The 18,026-nt window shown below is 39.2% G+C and overlaps 2 protein-coding genes across 4 annotated transcripts in view; one reads left to right on the forward strand and one right to left on the reverse strand.

The window, feature by feature from the left end:
• The first annotated feature begins 2,198 nt into the window (after positions 1-2,198).
• On the forward strand, positions 2,199-7,118 carry foxa1 (forkhead box A1). The gene is made up of 2 exons (XM_088354542.1): positions 2,199-2,347; positions 5,179-7,118. Exons 1-2 carry the CDS (start codon positions 2,282-2,284, stop codon positions 6,223-6,225), a joined length of 1,113 nt encoding a protein of 370 aa, XP_088210668.1. The 5' UTR covers positions 2,199-2,281; the 3' UTR covers positions 6,226-7,118.
• Positions 7,119-7,636: 518 nt separating this feature from the next.
• mipol1 (mirror-image polydactyly 1) overlaps positions 7,637-18,026 on the reverse strand; it is a 38,430-nt gene continuing 28,040 nt past the window's right edge. For all 3 annotated transcript variants that reach the window (XM_088354541.1, XM_088354540.1, XM_088354539.1), the window contains 3 exons: positions 13,941-14,035; positions 13,736-13,846; positions 7,637-10,776 (listed from right to left, as the gene is read on the reverse strand). In XM_088354541.1, the coding sequence (XP_088210667.1) occupies positions 10,710-10,776; positions 13,736-13,846; positions 13,941-14,035 (273 nt within the window). In that variant the 3' untranslated portion in view covers positions 7,637-10,709. The remainder of the gene's footprint in view (positions 10,777-13,735; positions 13,847-13,940; positions 14,036-18,026) is intronic.

Genomic DNA, 18,026 nt, shown 5'->3' on the forward strand with positions numbered 1-18,026 from the left:
TTGTTGGCAAGTTTTTAGAAATAGTTCGTAACACGGAAGTCACCTATTGAAATAAGAGTTCATTCACCGAAGCCTTTTATCAAATAAAAGTGACTAAATGTACATTTTCAAAGCTTGTCATTCCATTCGCAAATATAGTCTTATTTTCTAAAACTTGTTGAAAAATTGTTAGAATATTTATTAGTAAAACGGAAGTCCATAACCCAAATGGAACGATTTTTTCTACAAAATAAAAGCGCCGACTGTCAAATTTCAACGATCAATTGTCAATTAATTCCAATTAATAATTGTCTCTGTTCTAAAAAAAATACTGACAACTTGTTAGGATTTCTTTGTTACCGAAAACATTTTACAAAATAAAAGTTGCGAATTGAATTTCTATTACTTTCTATTAATCGATGCGCCCCGTTAAAAAAAGTTTTACTTAGATGACTCGAACTGATCGACCTCTTTTTAAAACGAAATAAGGTTAAAGGCACATGGCTTTCAAAATAAAACATCTACCGTCTATTAAAAAGGAGTGAGCAAACGACTGCCCGCGGGCCACGTGGCGCCCGTTAGTTTCTTATACGGCCCGCCAAACGGAAATGGTAAAAATATGAAAACATATATAATAGTAAATAAAGTACTATTAATTAAAAACAAATTGTGACAACAAAAAATATGACTTACTACAAAATGTTCACAAAACTAAATACCAAATTTAAAAACAAGGACCTGATATATACTTTTTCTTTTATTCCTAAAAAATTGTATAGAAATACCACAATAATACTATTACAGTAATCCTATAAAACAAAAATACTACAACAGAAATACTACAAAAATAATAAAAAAGTATACCACAAATTACTACTATGTAAATACTACAAACATACTAGTATGGAAATTCTATATTAGAAACTTACAACAACAGAAATACTACAAAATAAATTTACAGTAATACTACAAAAATGCCATTATGGAAATATTATGGAAATCCTACAAAAGCACCACTACAGTAATATTATCATACAAAAATACTACAACAGAAATACAACAAAAATAATAAAATGTATACCACAAATTACTACTATGTAAATACTACAAACATAGTAGTATGGGAATTCTATATTAGAAACTTACTACAACAGAAATACTACAAAATAAAATTACAGTAATACTACAAAAACACTATTATGGAAATACTACAAAAATAGTACAATAGAAATGCTACAAAACACCACTACAGTAATATTACAACAGAAATATGATGAAAATACATACTAATGAAGACATATTACGACAGATATTAAACCAAAATACAGCTACATTAATACTACAAAAATACTAAAGGTATACTACAAGATAATACTTAGGAAATAATACAAAATACTACTGCAGAAATACTAAACAAATACTACAAAAATAAAACTATAGTACAAAAAATACAACAGAAAACAAACAAAAATACCACTAGAGTAATACTATAATACAAAATACTGCAACCGAAATACTACAAAAATACTACTGTAGAAATACTACAAGTCAGTTATTTGTACAGCACTTAACCACAAAACGTCTCAAATGACTACACAAAATTCTACTTGAAATACTCCAAAAATAAACCTATAGTACAACAAAAGTACTACAAAAACAAAACCACAGTAATACTATAATACAAAATACTGCAACCGAAATACTACAAAAATAATACTGTAAAAATACTACAAGTCAGTTATTTGTATAGCACTTAACCACAAAACGTCTCAAATGACTACACAAAATTCTACCTAAAATACTCCAAAAATAAACCTATAGTACGACAAAAGTACTACAAAAACAAAACTTCAGTAATACTCCAAACCTAAATATCAAATTGAGTGTTTAAAACAGGGACCTTATATTTTATTTTTGTGTTATTGTGAGCGTATTTAAAAACAAATATAAAGAAATAAAACAACTCTAGGATTAGGTTACATTTTTACCCCAAAGTCCAAATAGTTGCCCACCCCTGCTCTGTTTCCACATTTTTTTTATTATTATTGTCACAATGACGATATTGAATTTGACTGACCGGGAATAAGGAGGATGAAGTCTTCCACGTGGAGGGGGAGGGGAAGTTTTGGGTTGGCCCTTCGTCTTCATCAGGAGGAGTTTGCCTCTCTTTTTCACTTCACTGACTCCGCTTGGTCCTCCAGTCGGGACCAGAACCAGGACCAAAACCTGCGCGGGAGGCGCATCTTCCCCCCTCCTCCTCCTCTTCATTTTTCACGCGTGTTTTTTGTCTCGAGCGTGGGAGATGCTGGGCTCCGTGAAGATGGAAGGTCAGGAAGCTCCGGATTGGACTTGCTTCTATGGAGATGAGGTGCTAACACTTTTGAAAATATCATTGTTTTTAAATGTCCTTAATTTCTACGAAAGCACGCGAATTGAAGTTATTATTTGCGCAAAGAAATAAAAATAAACACGCTCGTTACCGGCCTTGTGCGCTACTCCACGCGCAGTTTTAGATTTCGTGGGACGCTCTCGGAATAATTAGTATTTTTTTCTTAATTGAAATTCGTTCGATACAATTTTTACGTTGAATTCTTTCTTCTTTGTTGGTATTATTATTAGTAGTATTAATCGCTTACAGAATGAACAATACGTTTCAAAAACAAGTGAATTTAAAAACGTCTAATTGTAAAATAATTACACGACAATTAAATAAAAAATAACCGGATTGTTTTTTATAATTAATATCATAAAAAGTACGTCATATTTTTCGGATTTTCTTGAACAGTAAATCCAGTCTTTTTTTTCATTCGTGAAATTGCAAAGACGTGTTTTTTGTACGGGTGACACAGATTAAATATACGAAACGAGAATAAATGAAAATAAATAAAATGAATAAAAAAGACGTAATATTGACGTGGAAATGACGACCGAGGAAAAAAGTGCAAAATAAAACCGAAATAACGTCTAATCATGGAAGCTTATTTCCTTTTTTTTGCGCGCGACAGTAAACATTTTTTTTTCATGATCAATAAAATTAAACACATTTAAAACGTTATCAAAAAAATCCAAAAATGGGTTCAGAAAATACAGTTAATTGTAATATAAACCTTCCTGAGAGTTGATTTAAGTTAATGGAATTAATACTCTGTCACACACGCGCACACATTTTCCTAAAACAATGAACATTTCAGGAAAACGAACATGATCAAAAAAATACCACCGAAAACGACGTCTTCATTTAAATCAAAATCAAGAATTGACGACCACACACGCACACTAATATAAACAAAGTACAATGTTAAAGTATTGAGGAAATGGCTGACAAAATAACTTTAAAAAAATGCAATAACGTACCAAAACTAATGTACAAATTTGCACTAAAATTGGGCATGAAATAGGAACGAATAAATATAATCAATTGTGTTCTGAGAGAAGGTAATAAAAACATGCATTCAAAAGGTTGAACATAAATAAAAAACAATTAGTTTAGCTACACTACAAAATAGAAACTCGGAATTTGAACGCTGTTGCAAAATAGATATACGGCATTAAACGAAAGAGTCTTGATAGAAGTTGGCCTCACGGGGGAGCCAACACAATCCCGTGAAACCTTCCCGCCACGCGCACTAAACACACACGGCGTGTTTGGATGCACAATAAAAAATATTGCTAATAAATATATACAATTATTCAACCACGATAAGGCTTTTTGATACCCTGGCCTTGGCTTCAAACGGTAATAAAAATATATATTTTGAAACCCTACTAAAATCTTTAGAACCTTTTTTACTTTTAAACCCTTTTTGGAAACCCTTACCCAACTTTAGACCCTTAATTTGAAATCCAAACCCAACTGTCAAACCAAGTTTATGATCAGCAAGTGCACAGGCCTGTGGGCCGGCGACGGAGGCCAGCTCAGGCCTGTGTGGCTGCTGGGTTGGGTTTTTAGACGCTCTAGCTTGAAACTTAAAACACAACTTCAACATATGACTTGAAAGATAAGCTTGATATGTTATCATTTAAAATACAAACTTTGTATTCAAAGCCATATTTTAATCCTCGATTTTGGATTTAAAACGCGCTTTTAAAGTTTAAAAACTGTCTTGGAACCTGACCAAAAAAAAATGACACCCTAATCCTAATTTGAAACACTAACCGTGGCTTTAAATCATTTATTTAAACCTTACTCTTACTTTTAAATCCCATGCTTAAATCAGACTCCTGGCATGAATGATTCGTTGAAACCTTATCACAAACTTTCAAACCTTAAACTATACTGTACTTTCAAAACCCAACTTTATCTTGAAACCACACTTTAGTTTAAGACATGACTGTCATCTTAACTCATTAAAGAACACTGTAATACCCTAACTTTAGCTTGAATCTGAAAACGCCCTCAAATTGAAACACTAACCCTGGCTCAAAACCCTACTATAAAACCCCACTCCAGTTTGAAACATGAGTGAAGGACATAACCATGTCTATATAATCTCATTTTCAACCAGAATCTTACGTAAAAACCGTTAAATATCAAAACCGGACTCAAAACCCTACTTCCGACTAACTAATGTGACTTTCAAACTTTTTCACTGTAATCCTCACTTGAACACTGTATCTTGGAATATTAGCCCTTTTTTGAAACCTAAATCAAGACTTGAAACGTAACTTTGTTCACCTTACTCTCCCTCGAAGCCCTAAACCTTTATTGAAAACTGATGTTAAAACCCTACCAATTGCTTGTCATGACTTTAAAACCGCCACCTTTGGCTTGATCCCAAACCCTGCCTAGAAAAACTACTCTGTCACCCTAAATCTATCTTAAAACCCTTGCTTTGAAATGCTACTCAACTTTGGCTTTAGAACCTTAATGGAAATACCTACCTGAAACCCTACCTTTTCCCTTTACTCTAACTTGGAAACCTTTGCTTAAAGCCCACTGATTTGCTTGAAACCAAACCCTGACTTGACACTCTAGTTTGTCGCCCTAACCCTAGGTTGAAACCCGACTTTAAAACCACAACAACCCAAACCCTGGCTTGAAATGTTACTCCAACATCCTACTTTAAACCCTATGCTAATTTTGAAACCCTACCTCTTGCTCAAAATCCATACTAGCTTAAGACACTCCTAGACACTTCTTTGTAACTCTCTATCTAGCTTGATGTTTAGCGTCTGACTGATCTGCTAATTGTTGTTCAGGTATACTCCCCAATGGCGGCAGGCTTAGGTATGGGCTCAGTTTCCGGCTACATGACGGCCGGCGGCGGGGCAGCCCCGGCCTCCTTCAACATGGCGTACGGCGGCCCCAGCATAAGCCCCGCCCCCGTGTCTGGTATGGGCGTGTCCTGCCTGGGCAACGGCGGCATGGGTGGAACCATGAGTCCCTGCGGAGGCGGTGGCCCGGGCCAGGGAGCGGTAGCGGCTCAGCATCACCACCACCACGCATACGGCGGAGTCAGTCCCGGGACCCAATACGGTAGCGGCGGTGGTTTGAACCTGAGCCAAAGGCGTGACACTAAACCACTGCGCCGCAGTTACCCTCACGCCAAGCCGCCATACTCGTACATCTCCCTCATCACCATGGCCATCCAACAGGCGCCTGGGAAAATGCTCACCCTCAGCGAGATCTACCAGTGGATCATGGAGCTCTTCCCCTTCTACCGAAATAACCAGCAACGCTGGCAAAACTCCATCCGGCACTCTTTGTCCTTCAACGACTGCTTCGTGAAAGTTTCTCGCTCGCCGGACAAACCCGGCAAAGGCTCCTATTGGACGCTGCACCCAGACTCCGGTAACATGTTTGAGAACGGTTGCTATCTGCGACGCCAGAAGCGCTTCAAGTGTGACAGGAAGAACCTGACGGAAGGTAGGAAGGAACGTGGGCTCGGAGTTAACTCGCCGTGCATGGAAGCCCTCAAGACTCCCGGACTGGGCGAGGCCTCCTCGCTGCCCTCGTCCAGCCGCTGCTCGCCCCTGGGCCCCGAGGGCGGTAAACTGCCGGGCCCCCAGTTACTTTCCTCCCTGTGCCTGCCCCCGCACGGCGTGGAGTTGAAGGGCGACGCCCACTACGCTTTCAACCACCCCTTCTCCATCAACAACCTCATGTCGTCACCCGAGCACCACAAACTGGACCTGAGGGCCTACGATGCCCTGCAGTACTCGTCCTACAGCACCGGCAGGGGGGCCGACCCGCTGGAGGCGCCCTACTACCAGGGGGCTTGCACTCGAGCGCTGCTAAACACTTAGTAGGAGAGAAAAAAAACTACAATTTTCCCCACATTTCTGATGCATTTTTTTGTCCATTCTCTTGGCTTTTCCATTGGTCAATCCGAGGACTGTCCGATACAAAATAGTTTTTTTGTCGCACGCCGGGATACGGCCCATCCCTGAAGAGCGGGATGACGCTAAACTGAGAAACAACGGCGATCAGATGATGAGGGTGCAGTATTGGAGAGGGATGGGTGCCCAAGACACACTACAGGAAGTGGTACCCCGACAACTCTGGCGGTTAAGGGATACGTGAACTTTGAACCATGCACTCCAACATTTGTCTCTGCCCACTTTCACGTACTCATTATTTGGCAAAAATGTTACTTTCAAGCCCTATTGCACCGCAAAACAGACTCCAAACCCCAGAATGAACCTCAAACACTTCCTCGGATTGGTGGCCTGTCCTTCGAACTCTTCGCATGAAACCTTCCCTTGCACTCTCTGTAAGACAGACAGGAACATCTTACAAGCCCTTTTTCACACTGTATCACAAGCGTTAACGGTAAAACTGGGCTAGCCCGTTGCAGATTTATGCATTGAGGTAATGAGATGCACAAGAAGGCGGCCAGTAATTAATGATACGCGTAAGACAGAAATGAAAGAAAACAGAGGGGGTGGAGCTACAGAAGATATAGAAAAGTTGTCCAAAAACGTGTCCAAGTCAGTCAAACTGATGAGGAATAGGAGACGGTAGTCAAGGCAACGCCAAGGGACACCGCCTGTCTACAATGATGGGTTATGTGATGAAGATCAATAAGTGTGCATGATAGCAACCGCAAATCAGCGGGACGTCAAAAAAAAAAGAGCAGGTTTGTGTGTCTTTTGTGCATGTTTTAACTTATTCTTTTTAAAATAAAATGTCAACGCTTGGGATAGTGGATTAATTGATGTCATTGACCTGATAAACGACAAGGTTAAGGTGACTTGTTACTTATTAACTGCAATATTTATTTATCCACATACATCAGAGTTCGAACACCTATTCAAGCACTTTTTAAGGACTTGACGCTTCAGAGCACAACGCCATACAAACTAATACCAGCTGCCGTTAATCGCAAAGGAAAAAATGCAATATCTAAGTGATGCCACCAGAGAGCAGTGTTGGCCTCAATTTTAAGCAGACTTGTTGTGAAACATGCTATCAATTTTAAGCATTTCACCCAAAATTCAAGCACATTTCAATTCTTGAAAACAAAACATTAAAATACAAGCATTTTCAAAGATTTCAAGCACCTGTACAAACCCTGATACATGAACCTGCTTGCACATAAAAAAAAAACCAATTACAGACTAAACACTTCAGGGGCCTAAAACTCAATTGACTTGGGGGCAACGGGAGCAAGGGTCTGTGTGAAAGGGGTCCAAATCATTTAAGGCTCTTAAAACATTCCACTGTTCTTAAATTTATTTCAAAAAGACAAATCGAGATAACATCTAACCATGTAAAAAAATAAGAAAATCAATAAATAAATAATTCAGGTGGGCTGTACTTTCATATTAAGGCAGGGGCCCTAAACTATGATCCCGCGGGCCTCAATTGAGACCCCCGATATATCTTTATTTGATTCCCTCTGTTCATCCAAATTTAAGGTAACGATGAATTTAAAATTAACAAGTTAATAATACAATAGAGAAAACAAAGAAAAAAAATAGTCTGGCAGGAAAAAGCCAGATATAATCCTGGTCTCATCTCCTTGTCTAAACACATTTCACCATAATACATATTTAGAAAAACAAGTATTAACTAAAATTATCACATATAATCATTGTTAAATACATTTGCTTTCATAATAACATCTTGTATATGCGACTGAGTGTATCTAGTGCGATTAATCAACTTTGCTGTGTGAAACAAGTCTTTCTTGTGTTAGATAAATAACTTCACACAAAAAACTCCAACTCTATTGTTAATTTCATTTAGTTATAATTTTCATGACATACATGAGTAGTTATTTTAACATTTAAAATGATATTTTTTAAAGAATTGATTGAGCGTGAATATAAATACACCATTCCATTTGTTAATCTAAGGGATTACATTTAATATGAACATTTAAAAAAAAAACAATATAATACCTGTAATACCAAAAAATAAAAGAAAACAATTGTTATAAATTGAAAAATAAAATTGAGTATGAATTAATGATCAAACACTGAGAGAACAAATAGTTTTGGTTTCTACTCAAAATGTGTTCATTTTATTACCAAAAATGTAAACCCAGGCATTCATCCGTTTTTTTCTTTTTATTTTAGATGATTATTTTCAAGATTTTTCTAAGAGTTCTCAAAAAAACGATCAGGAACCGCAATACATACAAAAGAAAATGATAATGAAAAAGTTCTGCATGGAAATAAGAATTAAGAATCTACAAGTATGGACATAATAAATTGGCTCTAGGGAGGTTAGGGGGGCTGCTCGTGGGAGGCAGTGGTGTCCTTTAAGTGAGCATATGGTCCCGGAGGGGCAGGGTGGGGCATTGAGTCCCCCCTTCTAGTAAGGCTCTAAGAAAAGGCCGCACGCACCTTCTGGACCCTAACTTTGAAGGACCCGGAGTGGGGATGGGGCGGGGCATCTCCCCCGGGGAGGCCGCCAGGGTACTTTTGATGGGGATCGGAATTAAAGACGAGCAATAAGACGACAATGACGTCTTTGTCGACGAGCCGGCAAAAGAGCAGAGACTCCTTTCACAATAAAAGAGCAAGCACCGTTTTCACAATAAGAGGCCCGCTGCCGAGAGCAGCTTTTGATGTCCTTGTGAACGGGACTTGTCAGAATTAGCGGGCATGTAGTGAAAACCTTAAACACAGCTTGACACACACACTCATTTCAAACCCTGATTTTTAACATAATCTTGGGTTTACATTGTAGTTTAAACCATAAGTCTGGTTTTCAGATTTTAAACTCGAGCCTTAGGAGGAATTTTTTTTTAAACCTTACTCTAGGCTTAAATGCCTTTTTTTCTGAAATATAAATCATTCTAAAACCCTAATGATTGTTTAAAACCCCGACTCTAACTTGAAAAACAAACCATAGATTAGAATGTTCAGCCTTTTTTTTTTTTTTGATTTAATAGTTTTGAAACCATAACTTGAGTTAATTTTTAATGCATACCTTAACTTTGAATGAAATCCATTGGTTGAGACTTGAATTCATGTCTTATAGCCCTAAAAGTAGCATCCGAACCTTTGTTGAAAACCTTACCTTAATTGATCTTTTTAAAGCATTACCCTACGTACCATTGCTACCTATCTTAGCTCTGGTTTGAAACCAAAACCCTACCTTGACGCACATTATCGAGATGGTGTATGGGTTAATTGGAGTTTTTCTAAGCCCTATTCTTGGCTTCAAAATCTTTAAAAAAGACAAGTTACAAACCCTAATGCCAATTCAAAAATTGAACCATAGATAAGAACATCCATCCTTTTTCTCCTCAAACTGTAATTTAATGCCAAAATCTTGAATTTCAATTGATAAACCACCGTAAAATGAAATCCTGATTTTATTTTTAAAAACCCTCATTGAGTCTTGATTCCTTATTCTGAAGCGCTAAGGGTATCATCCAAACCTACATTGACAGCCTTAAATTTTTTCAAAACCTTCATTCTAGCTTCAAAGCTTTACCCTACCAACCTTGGGTAAATATCTTAGCTCTGAATTGAAACTCAAACCTTACCTTAGTGCCATTATTATTTAAAAAATGTATGCTGCCTTAGTTGCAAAGTGTTTTTTGTTTTTTTACAAACCCTATTCTCAGCCTTTAAAAAAATACAATTTTCAAACCAAAATGCGTGTTCAAAAGTTACAATCCCTGACTTTAACTTGAAAACTTACTTGAAAATGTTCAAAATGAGTACCTTAACCCAAAAGGAAATCCTTAAAAACTAAGAGCATCTAAAACTACGTTAAAAACCTTAATTTAGATGATTTCTCTAAAAACCGTAATATTAGCTTAAAAGCCTTACCCTGCCTATCCTTGGTAAATATTTTAGCTCTGATTTGAAACTCACACCCTGCCTTAATGGCATAATTATTCCAAAAAATAAACATCAGCCCCATGTATCTTTTGAAACCTATTTGGAGGCCTTAACCCAGACTTGAAACCTTACCCTACGCGGAGCGCACACACAGGAACGCGCGTGCAGGCGCACATAGGTGGCGTCAGAAGTGGGGGCAAAGAAAGGCGTTCTTTGTTGTGGACAAGCAGATTAGGGGTGCAGCGGGATTACGAGCGTGGGGACACCCAAGATGAGCGCGAGCCGGCCAGCGTCGCCATGGAGACCGCACAATAGTGGGAACCTCGTTCTGGACTCAAGAAATAGATCCGATATTCCCACTTGCTCTTCATTGACGATCCGATTTATTGGTGACGATAAAAGACTTGATGGGGAATCGACCTGATGCAGAAAACGTCCGTCTTGGCGGGGGGACCAAAGAAGATGATGTACACTCACTCGACCAATCAGACGACGGCGCGCAGACTTCCTGTTCCCACTTTCTTCCTCAAAACTTCCACTAGGCGCTCCAACCTTGTAACATATCAGATATCAATAATTCAATTAACGTACAGGAATATATATTGGTATTTTCCAGACTTCAGTATAAGGCACACCTAAAAAAAACACAATTTAAATTGAGCCTTATATACCGATGCGCCTTATATACCGCAGATTACAGAGGATAAGATTGAAAATGCATACTGTTTTCATAGGTGTGCAAGGTTTTACAGTATACTTACATATTTGAGTAATCATTAATCAATAATCATAGCTGGCCTAAAGCACTATACATTGTATGCACCAGGAGTCGTGGGGGCGGCAAATTGTACCACTATGCCACCAGGGGTCAAGTCACGTCAAGTTTATTTGTAACGCCCTTAATCACAAGGAGTCTCAAAGGGCTGCACAGACCACAGATTAATGCAAACCACAGTCTATTATGACACCATCCCCTGATCTAAAACCTACATGAGGGCAAGGAAAAACTCAAAAACCTCAACATGAGGTAATCCACCTTCCAGGATGACGAGGCTACAAAGGATGTTGCAATAACAAATAATAAACAGATATTGTCAATGTGAAATATAGGTCATTCATAAGCTATAAAATAGAAGTGGGATTTAAGCCTAGATTTAAACAGTTCCACTGAGGTTGCAGATCGAATCTCAAAAGGAAGAGTATTCCACAGCACCACGGCCTGAATAGAGAACTCTCTAGAACCTGCGGCTCTCTTCTTGGCTCTTGGGATCTCTTGTAGACCAGCATTTTCAGAACGAAGGCTCCGGACCGGAATATAGGGGGAAATTAAATATGAAAGATATGAGGGAGCAGGTCCATGCATGATTTTGTATATTACCATCAGAACCTTAAAATCACATCTTAAGATAAAAGGGAGCTAATGCAGTTTAGCTAAAATCGGGGTCATGTGATCAAACTTTCTTGTCTCAGTTAAAAGCCTCGCTGCAGCATTTAGTACTGCAGGCTCTTGATTTTGGACTTCAGGAGACCAGAGAGTAGTGCATTACAGTAATCGAGGCAGGATGTAACAAATGCATGAATTATAATCTCCGCATCGGACTGAGACAGCATAGAGCGAATTTTAGTGGTTCAGTTGACATACGAAAAGGCATTACCTCAATATCACACTGTTTTACTCACAGTGTCAGAAACCCTGAAGAAGTAGAGAGTCTGTTTCAGTCAGAATGCACTATACAAATAGTGTGATAATGAGGTAAGCTCTAATGCTTTTTTTATGTCATCTATACAACTGGAGCTCTAGTGGTAGTGTAGGCATCCGTACTGCTGCGATGCGGATTCGATTCCGGTTGTGATTTATATCAGTGATACTTATCGACTGATTAATCATTGCACTTATAAAGTGTATAAAGAGCCCAAATGTTCTACAGGAATAAACACGGTAGCTCCTACTATAATCAGAATTCCATGCGGGTTATAGTCCGGTGGGCTTTTTTTGGAGGTGCGCTTATCATGTGAAAAATACAGTCTATATGTGTGTGTGTCTGTGTACGAAGTATGCCTGTTATGTAGTGCAGTGCAAAAGTAGGGAAAAAGTTATAATAAGGAAAAGATTCCATCAGTTTTCCCATTCTCTGACAAGAAGTCCCCCCCCTCTCCAGAGCAAACACTCCTCTCTATTCGGTGAGTCGTCTCCTTTCACAGTGGGTCCCCCGCCCCCTCACCACCCCCCTGCTGGCAGCCAAATTAGAGCAGAAAGCCTCGGGTTTGAGCCCGGACGACTTAATCTGTTTTCATCACCATCTCATCCCTTCATCTTCAGCCTGATGAGACAGGAAGTCACGTTATGCCGCTGCCGCCACCACCCACACCGCCGCCGCGGATTACTTTTAGCGGCCGCGACCGGGAATATCAATGATGTCACGAGCGCCTTTGATGATGTCATACTAAACATTTAAAAAGTTGTGCTACAAATTAATCAGCGACGTTAATTTAATCTAAGAATGCCGCCTGAATATGTACCCTTCCGTTAAAAAGTTTGGGGACATTCAGACGATTTTGAGTTGTCTATGAAAAACTCACGCTTTTTTTTTTAAACAGGAGTTGTTCAATGTCTGGGTTCATTTGCGCATATTAATCTCTTACTTTTGTTGGCCATATTCAGACATGGCTTTTTCCTGCCACACTGCCTTGAAAGCAAACATCTCGGAGTCGCCCCTTGGATGCGGTTGCTGATGCTGGTCTTTTGCGGGTACTATTTAATGAAGCTGCAAGTTGAGGACCTGTAAGGCGTCTGTTTCTCAAAGTAGAGACTAATGTTTTTGTTATTTTACAGGGTTGTGCCTCCCACTTCTCTTTCTACTCTGGTTAGAGCCTGTTTTTGCTGTTATTTGAAGGGAGTGGTACACACCGTTGTAGGAGATCTTCAGTATCTTTGCAATCTCTCACATGGAATAGCCTTCATTTTTTACAACAAGGATAGACTGTTGAGTTTCACGTTAAGATTTTCTTTTTCTGGCAATTCTGAAAGTTTGATCACACATAAATGTGATGCTCAGGATACTCAACTAGCCTAAAAGGAAGGTCAGTTTTATAGCTTTTCTAACCATCTATTGTTTTCAGCTGTGTTAACATAATTGCACAAAGGTTTTCTAATCATCCATGAGCCTTCTAATGCAATTAACAAACACAATGTGCTAATGGAACACTGGAGTCCTGGTTGCTGGAACACCTATTGTAGACATTTTTAAGTGACCCCAAACTTTTGAACTGTAGTGGAGAGGTAAGATCTTGGGCCTGGACCTAAACCTGGCCTGAATATTGGGCTTGGTTCGGGCAGAAAATGTCAATCATTAAGAAGTCGGGCTTCTCTCTTCTACTTCGACCCAGTTCCTCAAATCAAGTCGATTAGTCGGGTTTAGGCGTTTATACCCGTAGCCCGGGTCGCAGTGGATTCTTTAGGCTCGGTCTTACATATAACGTAGTGTATATATTATATGTGGCTCTACAATACCTGCGCACTCGCTCGCTAGCGTCTCGCTCCGCCTCCTGGCATCGCAGGAGTTCCGCTTCGACATTACGCTTTTCCTCAACAGGAGGCGACGACTCCACAAGTTGGCCTGAACTAAAAAAAAGAAATTAAAAATATATAAAAAGAAAAAAGAAAAAAAACACGAGTATTATGGTGCCCCCTGCTGATCGATGCAAATCCACCTGACCTGCTATTGGCCTGCAGCAACTTTAGCTCCGCCTCCAGACGATTCCTGTCATCCAAGGCCGCGTCTCGCTCCCTCTGAAGTTGGATGAGCTCTTCCTGAAAGGATGAAAAACGAACGACCAATCAGGAAAGCCCTCGTTGACCTCGATGATGGCGCTACTCGGTGATGCTTAGCAAACGACCAGACGCCAGTTAAGAAAAGATCAACAAGTTGATCCCGATTGGACAATTAAGACGCTCATTACACAGGCGTGCCATCGCAAAGCGCTTGACTTTGACAACCATAACATTTGCTTTTACACACACAGCTTAGTAATTAAGCGGAACTAATTTGCTGCATCACGTGTCCTTAGCTTCTTATTTGGTTTTGCGATTTCCTGCTTCCTAGTCTCCTGTTTTGTGGCCTTGAGTTTCTGAATACTAAACAGCCTTTTTTTTTTAACTCATGTTAACTCATCTCATTTGTGTCATTTCTTTCAAAAACTGCTTTACTGTTTCTTAACCCTGCTAAAATTCTTTCCTATCTCCAAGTTTTCATCTTTCAGATGGTTTCCATATCTCGTTTCCTGTTACCAAGCTTCATAGTTTGTGCAGTAAACCCTCCTTGCATTATTTTCACTTTACCGTGTGGAACAAGACGTTTTTTTCAGCCCCTTTTTACGGTATTTTCCCCACTAAACGACATTAACCAAAACGTTTTTGGGTTCCAAAAAAGGGATACAATTCAAACTTTGCGGTGTTGGTGCGAGTTACGTCTCTAAGATGAATATCTGCTATTAGTCGACTTCATATTCATTTGCGTCACGACATCATGAAAGTACATGTATATGGTTGGCTGAACTACTTTGTTTTTTCGTTCAGATCAGAATCTCGAGTGCTCAGTAAACACTATGCAGGTTACTGCAATACATTATATTTTTAAACAGTATTAGCTATAGGTCTGCAGTGATGCTAAAGGGGAGAGCAAAAATGATAACCATGGAAACGAAACTTGCGATTATGAACATGAAGAACAATTGTTGAGAAATAGCAGATTAACACAAGGTCCTCTTCTAAGAGCAGGACTATCCTTGCAAGTGGGAGGTTTAACACTCTAAGACCCAGATATAGAAAAACAAATAACCATTAGATTGAGGCTTTTAGAGAAGGAAATTAAGGGTTTGTGAAAATAATTTTTTGAAGTATTATGAGAGAGTTGTAATATTACAAGGCTGGGTCAATAGGGTATTTGAGTTTTCTTTCGGCAAGTTGTATTAATCGCCAGAACAGATAGTTGCAAATATTTATACTTCATTAAAAAACAACATTTACATGTTTGATTGCGTGTTAAAGTAAAAAAGTCTTGTTGCTCAGCCAAAGTTAAGCAGATTGTGAATGTTATTATGCAGAAATATCGCACGCAGAATGATCTGAGTCCGAACAATAGTACCCAAATACTTTGTTTATAGTGAAAAAAAACAAACACGAAATATTTCTACCCCTTTTTCAAAAAAATGCAAACGTAGCATTTTTACATTTATTGCCCAGCTCTAGTGGTAACCTAGATGTTTTCCTTTTTTTGTAAGCTTGTTCATTTTTTTCCTTTTGTTTTCTAGTTCCTTCCCTGCCCAGGTCTGGTTTTTTTTCTTTCCTGTATTTTCTCCTTTCTTCTTTTTGTTTTTTTATTTTCTACCCTTGAACGGAGTATTTCTGAACTTTGGTTATGGGTCTTTTGTTTGTTCCCTAAAATATTTCTACGACCTCTCTTCTTCCCTTACTCGCAGCATTTAATTTCTTATATACTGGATGTGTTTTCTAACTTGCACAAAAAAAGGCCAGAGGGTGGTATCAACTGCTGCAGTCTACCTCATCACTCAGGACAGAAAGTGAGGTGGTGGCCCCCAATTTCCCCTCCCGCTCTCGATCCTAATTGCTGAAGAGGAAGGAAACGGACGGTCAGTGTGTGTTTTCTCCAGCAGAGTCAGACGAGCGTCTTCAAACGACGAGGCACCTATTAATTAGACTATAATGCAAATGAGGTCATGGGCACGCCAGCGAGCCGACCTTTACCGTGACGGCTGAAGGTCACACCTTGGCCATTAGCAGGAAGAAAGCGAACCGCAATGTAAGCACATACTTATTTTGGAGGCATCATTTAATCCAAAATGTGATCATTAGGGGTCAGGAACCAAAAGGCTCGCGAGTCAGATTTGGCTCTTTTCATGAGTACAAATGGCTTGGTGATACAATTCTGGACATGCAATACCTTCCAATTCTGATAAGCGCAAATCTGAGATTGGCGCGTACTTAGCCAAAGTAACGCTAGTAGTACAATTAGTTTGATCCAGTATATAAAGGGCACAGTCGCAACGACAGTTTAAGGTCAAGATGTCACACCAACAGACCCCGTTTTGGCTATATGTCGCGAAGGAATTCTTTAGTTCGGAGCTCATTAATCAACGTAGGTTCACTGTTGAGCCGATGAAAACCTAAGATGTAGTTCCAGCGGCTTTTAAGTCCGCTGTTATTAAACCTACACTGAAACGACCCGACCTTGACACAGAAAGCTTATGTAATTATAGACCTGTGTCAAACCTACCGTTTCTTTCTAAAGTACTGGAAAAAGTTGTGGCACAGCAGCTGAATGATTTTATATCCGAGGACAATCTTTTTGAATCTATGCAAATCAGGGCTAACCACTCTACTAAGACAGTAGGTAACCAATGATCTTCTACCTGCAATGGACTCCGGCGCTTCATCACTCATGCTGCTGCTGGACCTTAGTGCTGCCTTTGATACTGTGGACCATAATATCTAACTAGAACATTTGGAAAAATGGATTGGTCTCTCAGGAACTGTCCTCTTGTGGTTCAGATCCTACCTCTCAGATAGAACGCACTGTGTTAAATATGGTGAAATGACATCTGAGCCCCATTAGAGTTACCTGTGGTGTTCCGCAGGGTTCAGTACTTGGCCCCCTTCTTTTCATAATTTACATGCTTCCATTAGCTGATATTATTGGCAAGTATAATATCAGTTTACATTGCTACACAGATGACACTCAACTATATCTTCTGTGGGAATTTGGAGGCCTGCTTCACTGAGATAAAAGAATGGATGTCACTCAACTTCTTGCGCCTTAACTCTGAAAAGACCAAAATGTTAGTTATTGGTCCATCTAAATGCTGTGACTTGTTCTCAAAAACTGCTCTGAACATTGACAAATGTAATTTCACCCATAGTGACCAAGTCAAAAATTTAGGTGTCATATTTGACCCCGATCTGTCCCTTCAAACCCACGTAAAGAATATTACTAGAACAGCTTTTTTCCATCTTCGCAACATTGCTAAAATTCGCCCTATGCTGTCTCAGTCGGACGAGGAGATTAAAATTCATGCGTTTGTTACCTCCCGTCTCAATAACTGGAATTCACTACTCTCCAGTCTCCCGAAGTCCAAAATCAAGAGCCTTCAGCTGGTACAAAATGCTGTTTGACTAAGACAAGAAAGTTTGATCACATTACGCCGATTTTAGCTAACCTGCATTGGCTCCCTGTTAGCTTATGATGTAATTTTAAGGTTCTGTTGGTAGTATACAAAATCATGCATGGACTTGCTCCCTCATATCCTTCAGATTTAGTTCCCCCTATGTTCCGGTCCGGAGCCTTCGCTCTGAAAATGATGGTCTACTAACGATCACAAGAGCCAAGAAGAGATCCGCAGGTTTGAGAGCGGTCTGTGGAATGCTCTTCCCCCTGAGATTCGATCTGCAACCTCAGTGGAAATGTTTAAATCTAAGCTTAAAACACACTACTATTCTATAGCATATGAATAACCTATATTTTATGTTGACAATATCTCTGTATTATTTGCCCTCATGTCGGTTTTAGATCAGGGGATGGTGTCATAATAGTCTGTGGTTTGCAATCATCTGTGGTCGGTGCAGCCCTTTGAGACTCTTTGTGATTAAGGGCTATATAAATAAACATGACTTGAATAACCTGAACATTTTAAATGAACTACTAGGTGAAGAAAACAAACTAAGTCAGTGTGGACAAAAGAAAAGCACATTTATAGCTGATTTAGTTACAGAACCTACAAAAAGATCT

The sequence above is a fragment of the Urocampus carinirostris genome, chromosome 15 (genome assembly GCF_059441175.1).
Source record: "Urocampus carinirostris isolate Australia breed hairy pipefish chromosome 15, RoL_Ucar_1.0, whole genome shotgun sequence".
In the NCBI taxonomy this organism is placed as follows: Eukaryota; Metazoa; Chordata; class Actinopteri; order Syngnathiformes; family Syngnathidae; genus Urocampus; species Urocampus carinirostris.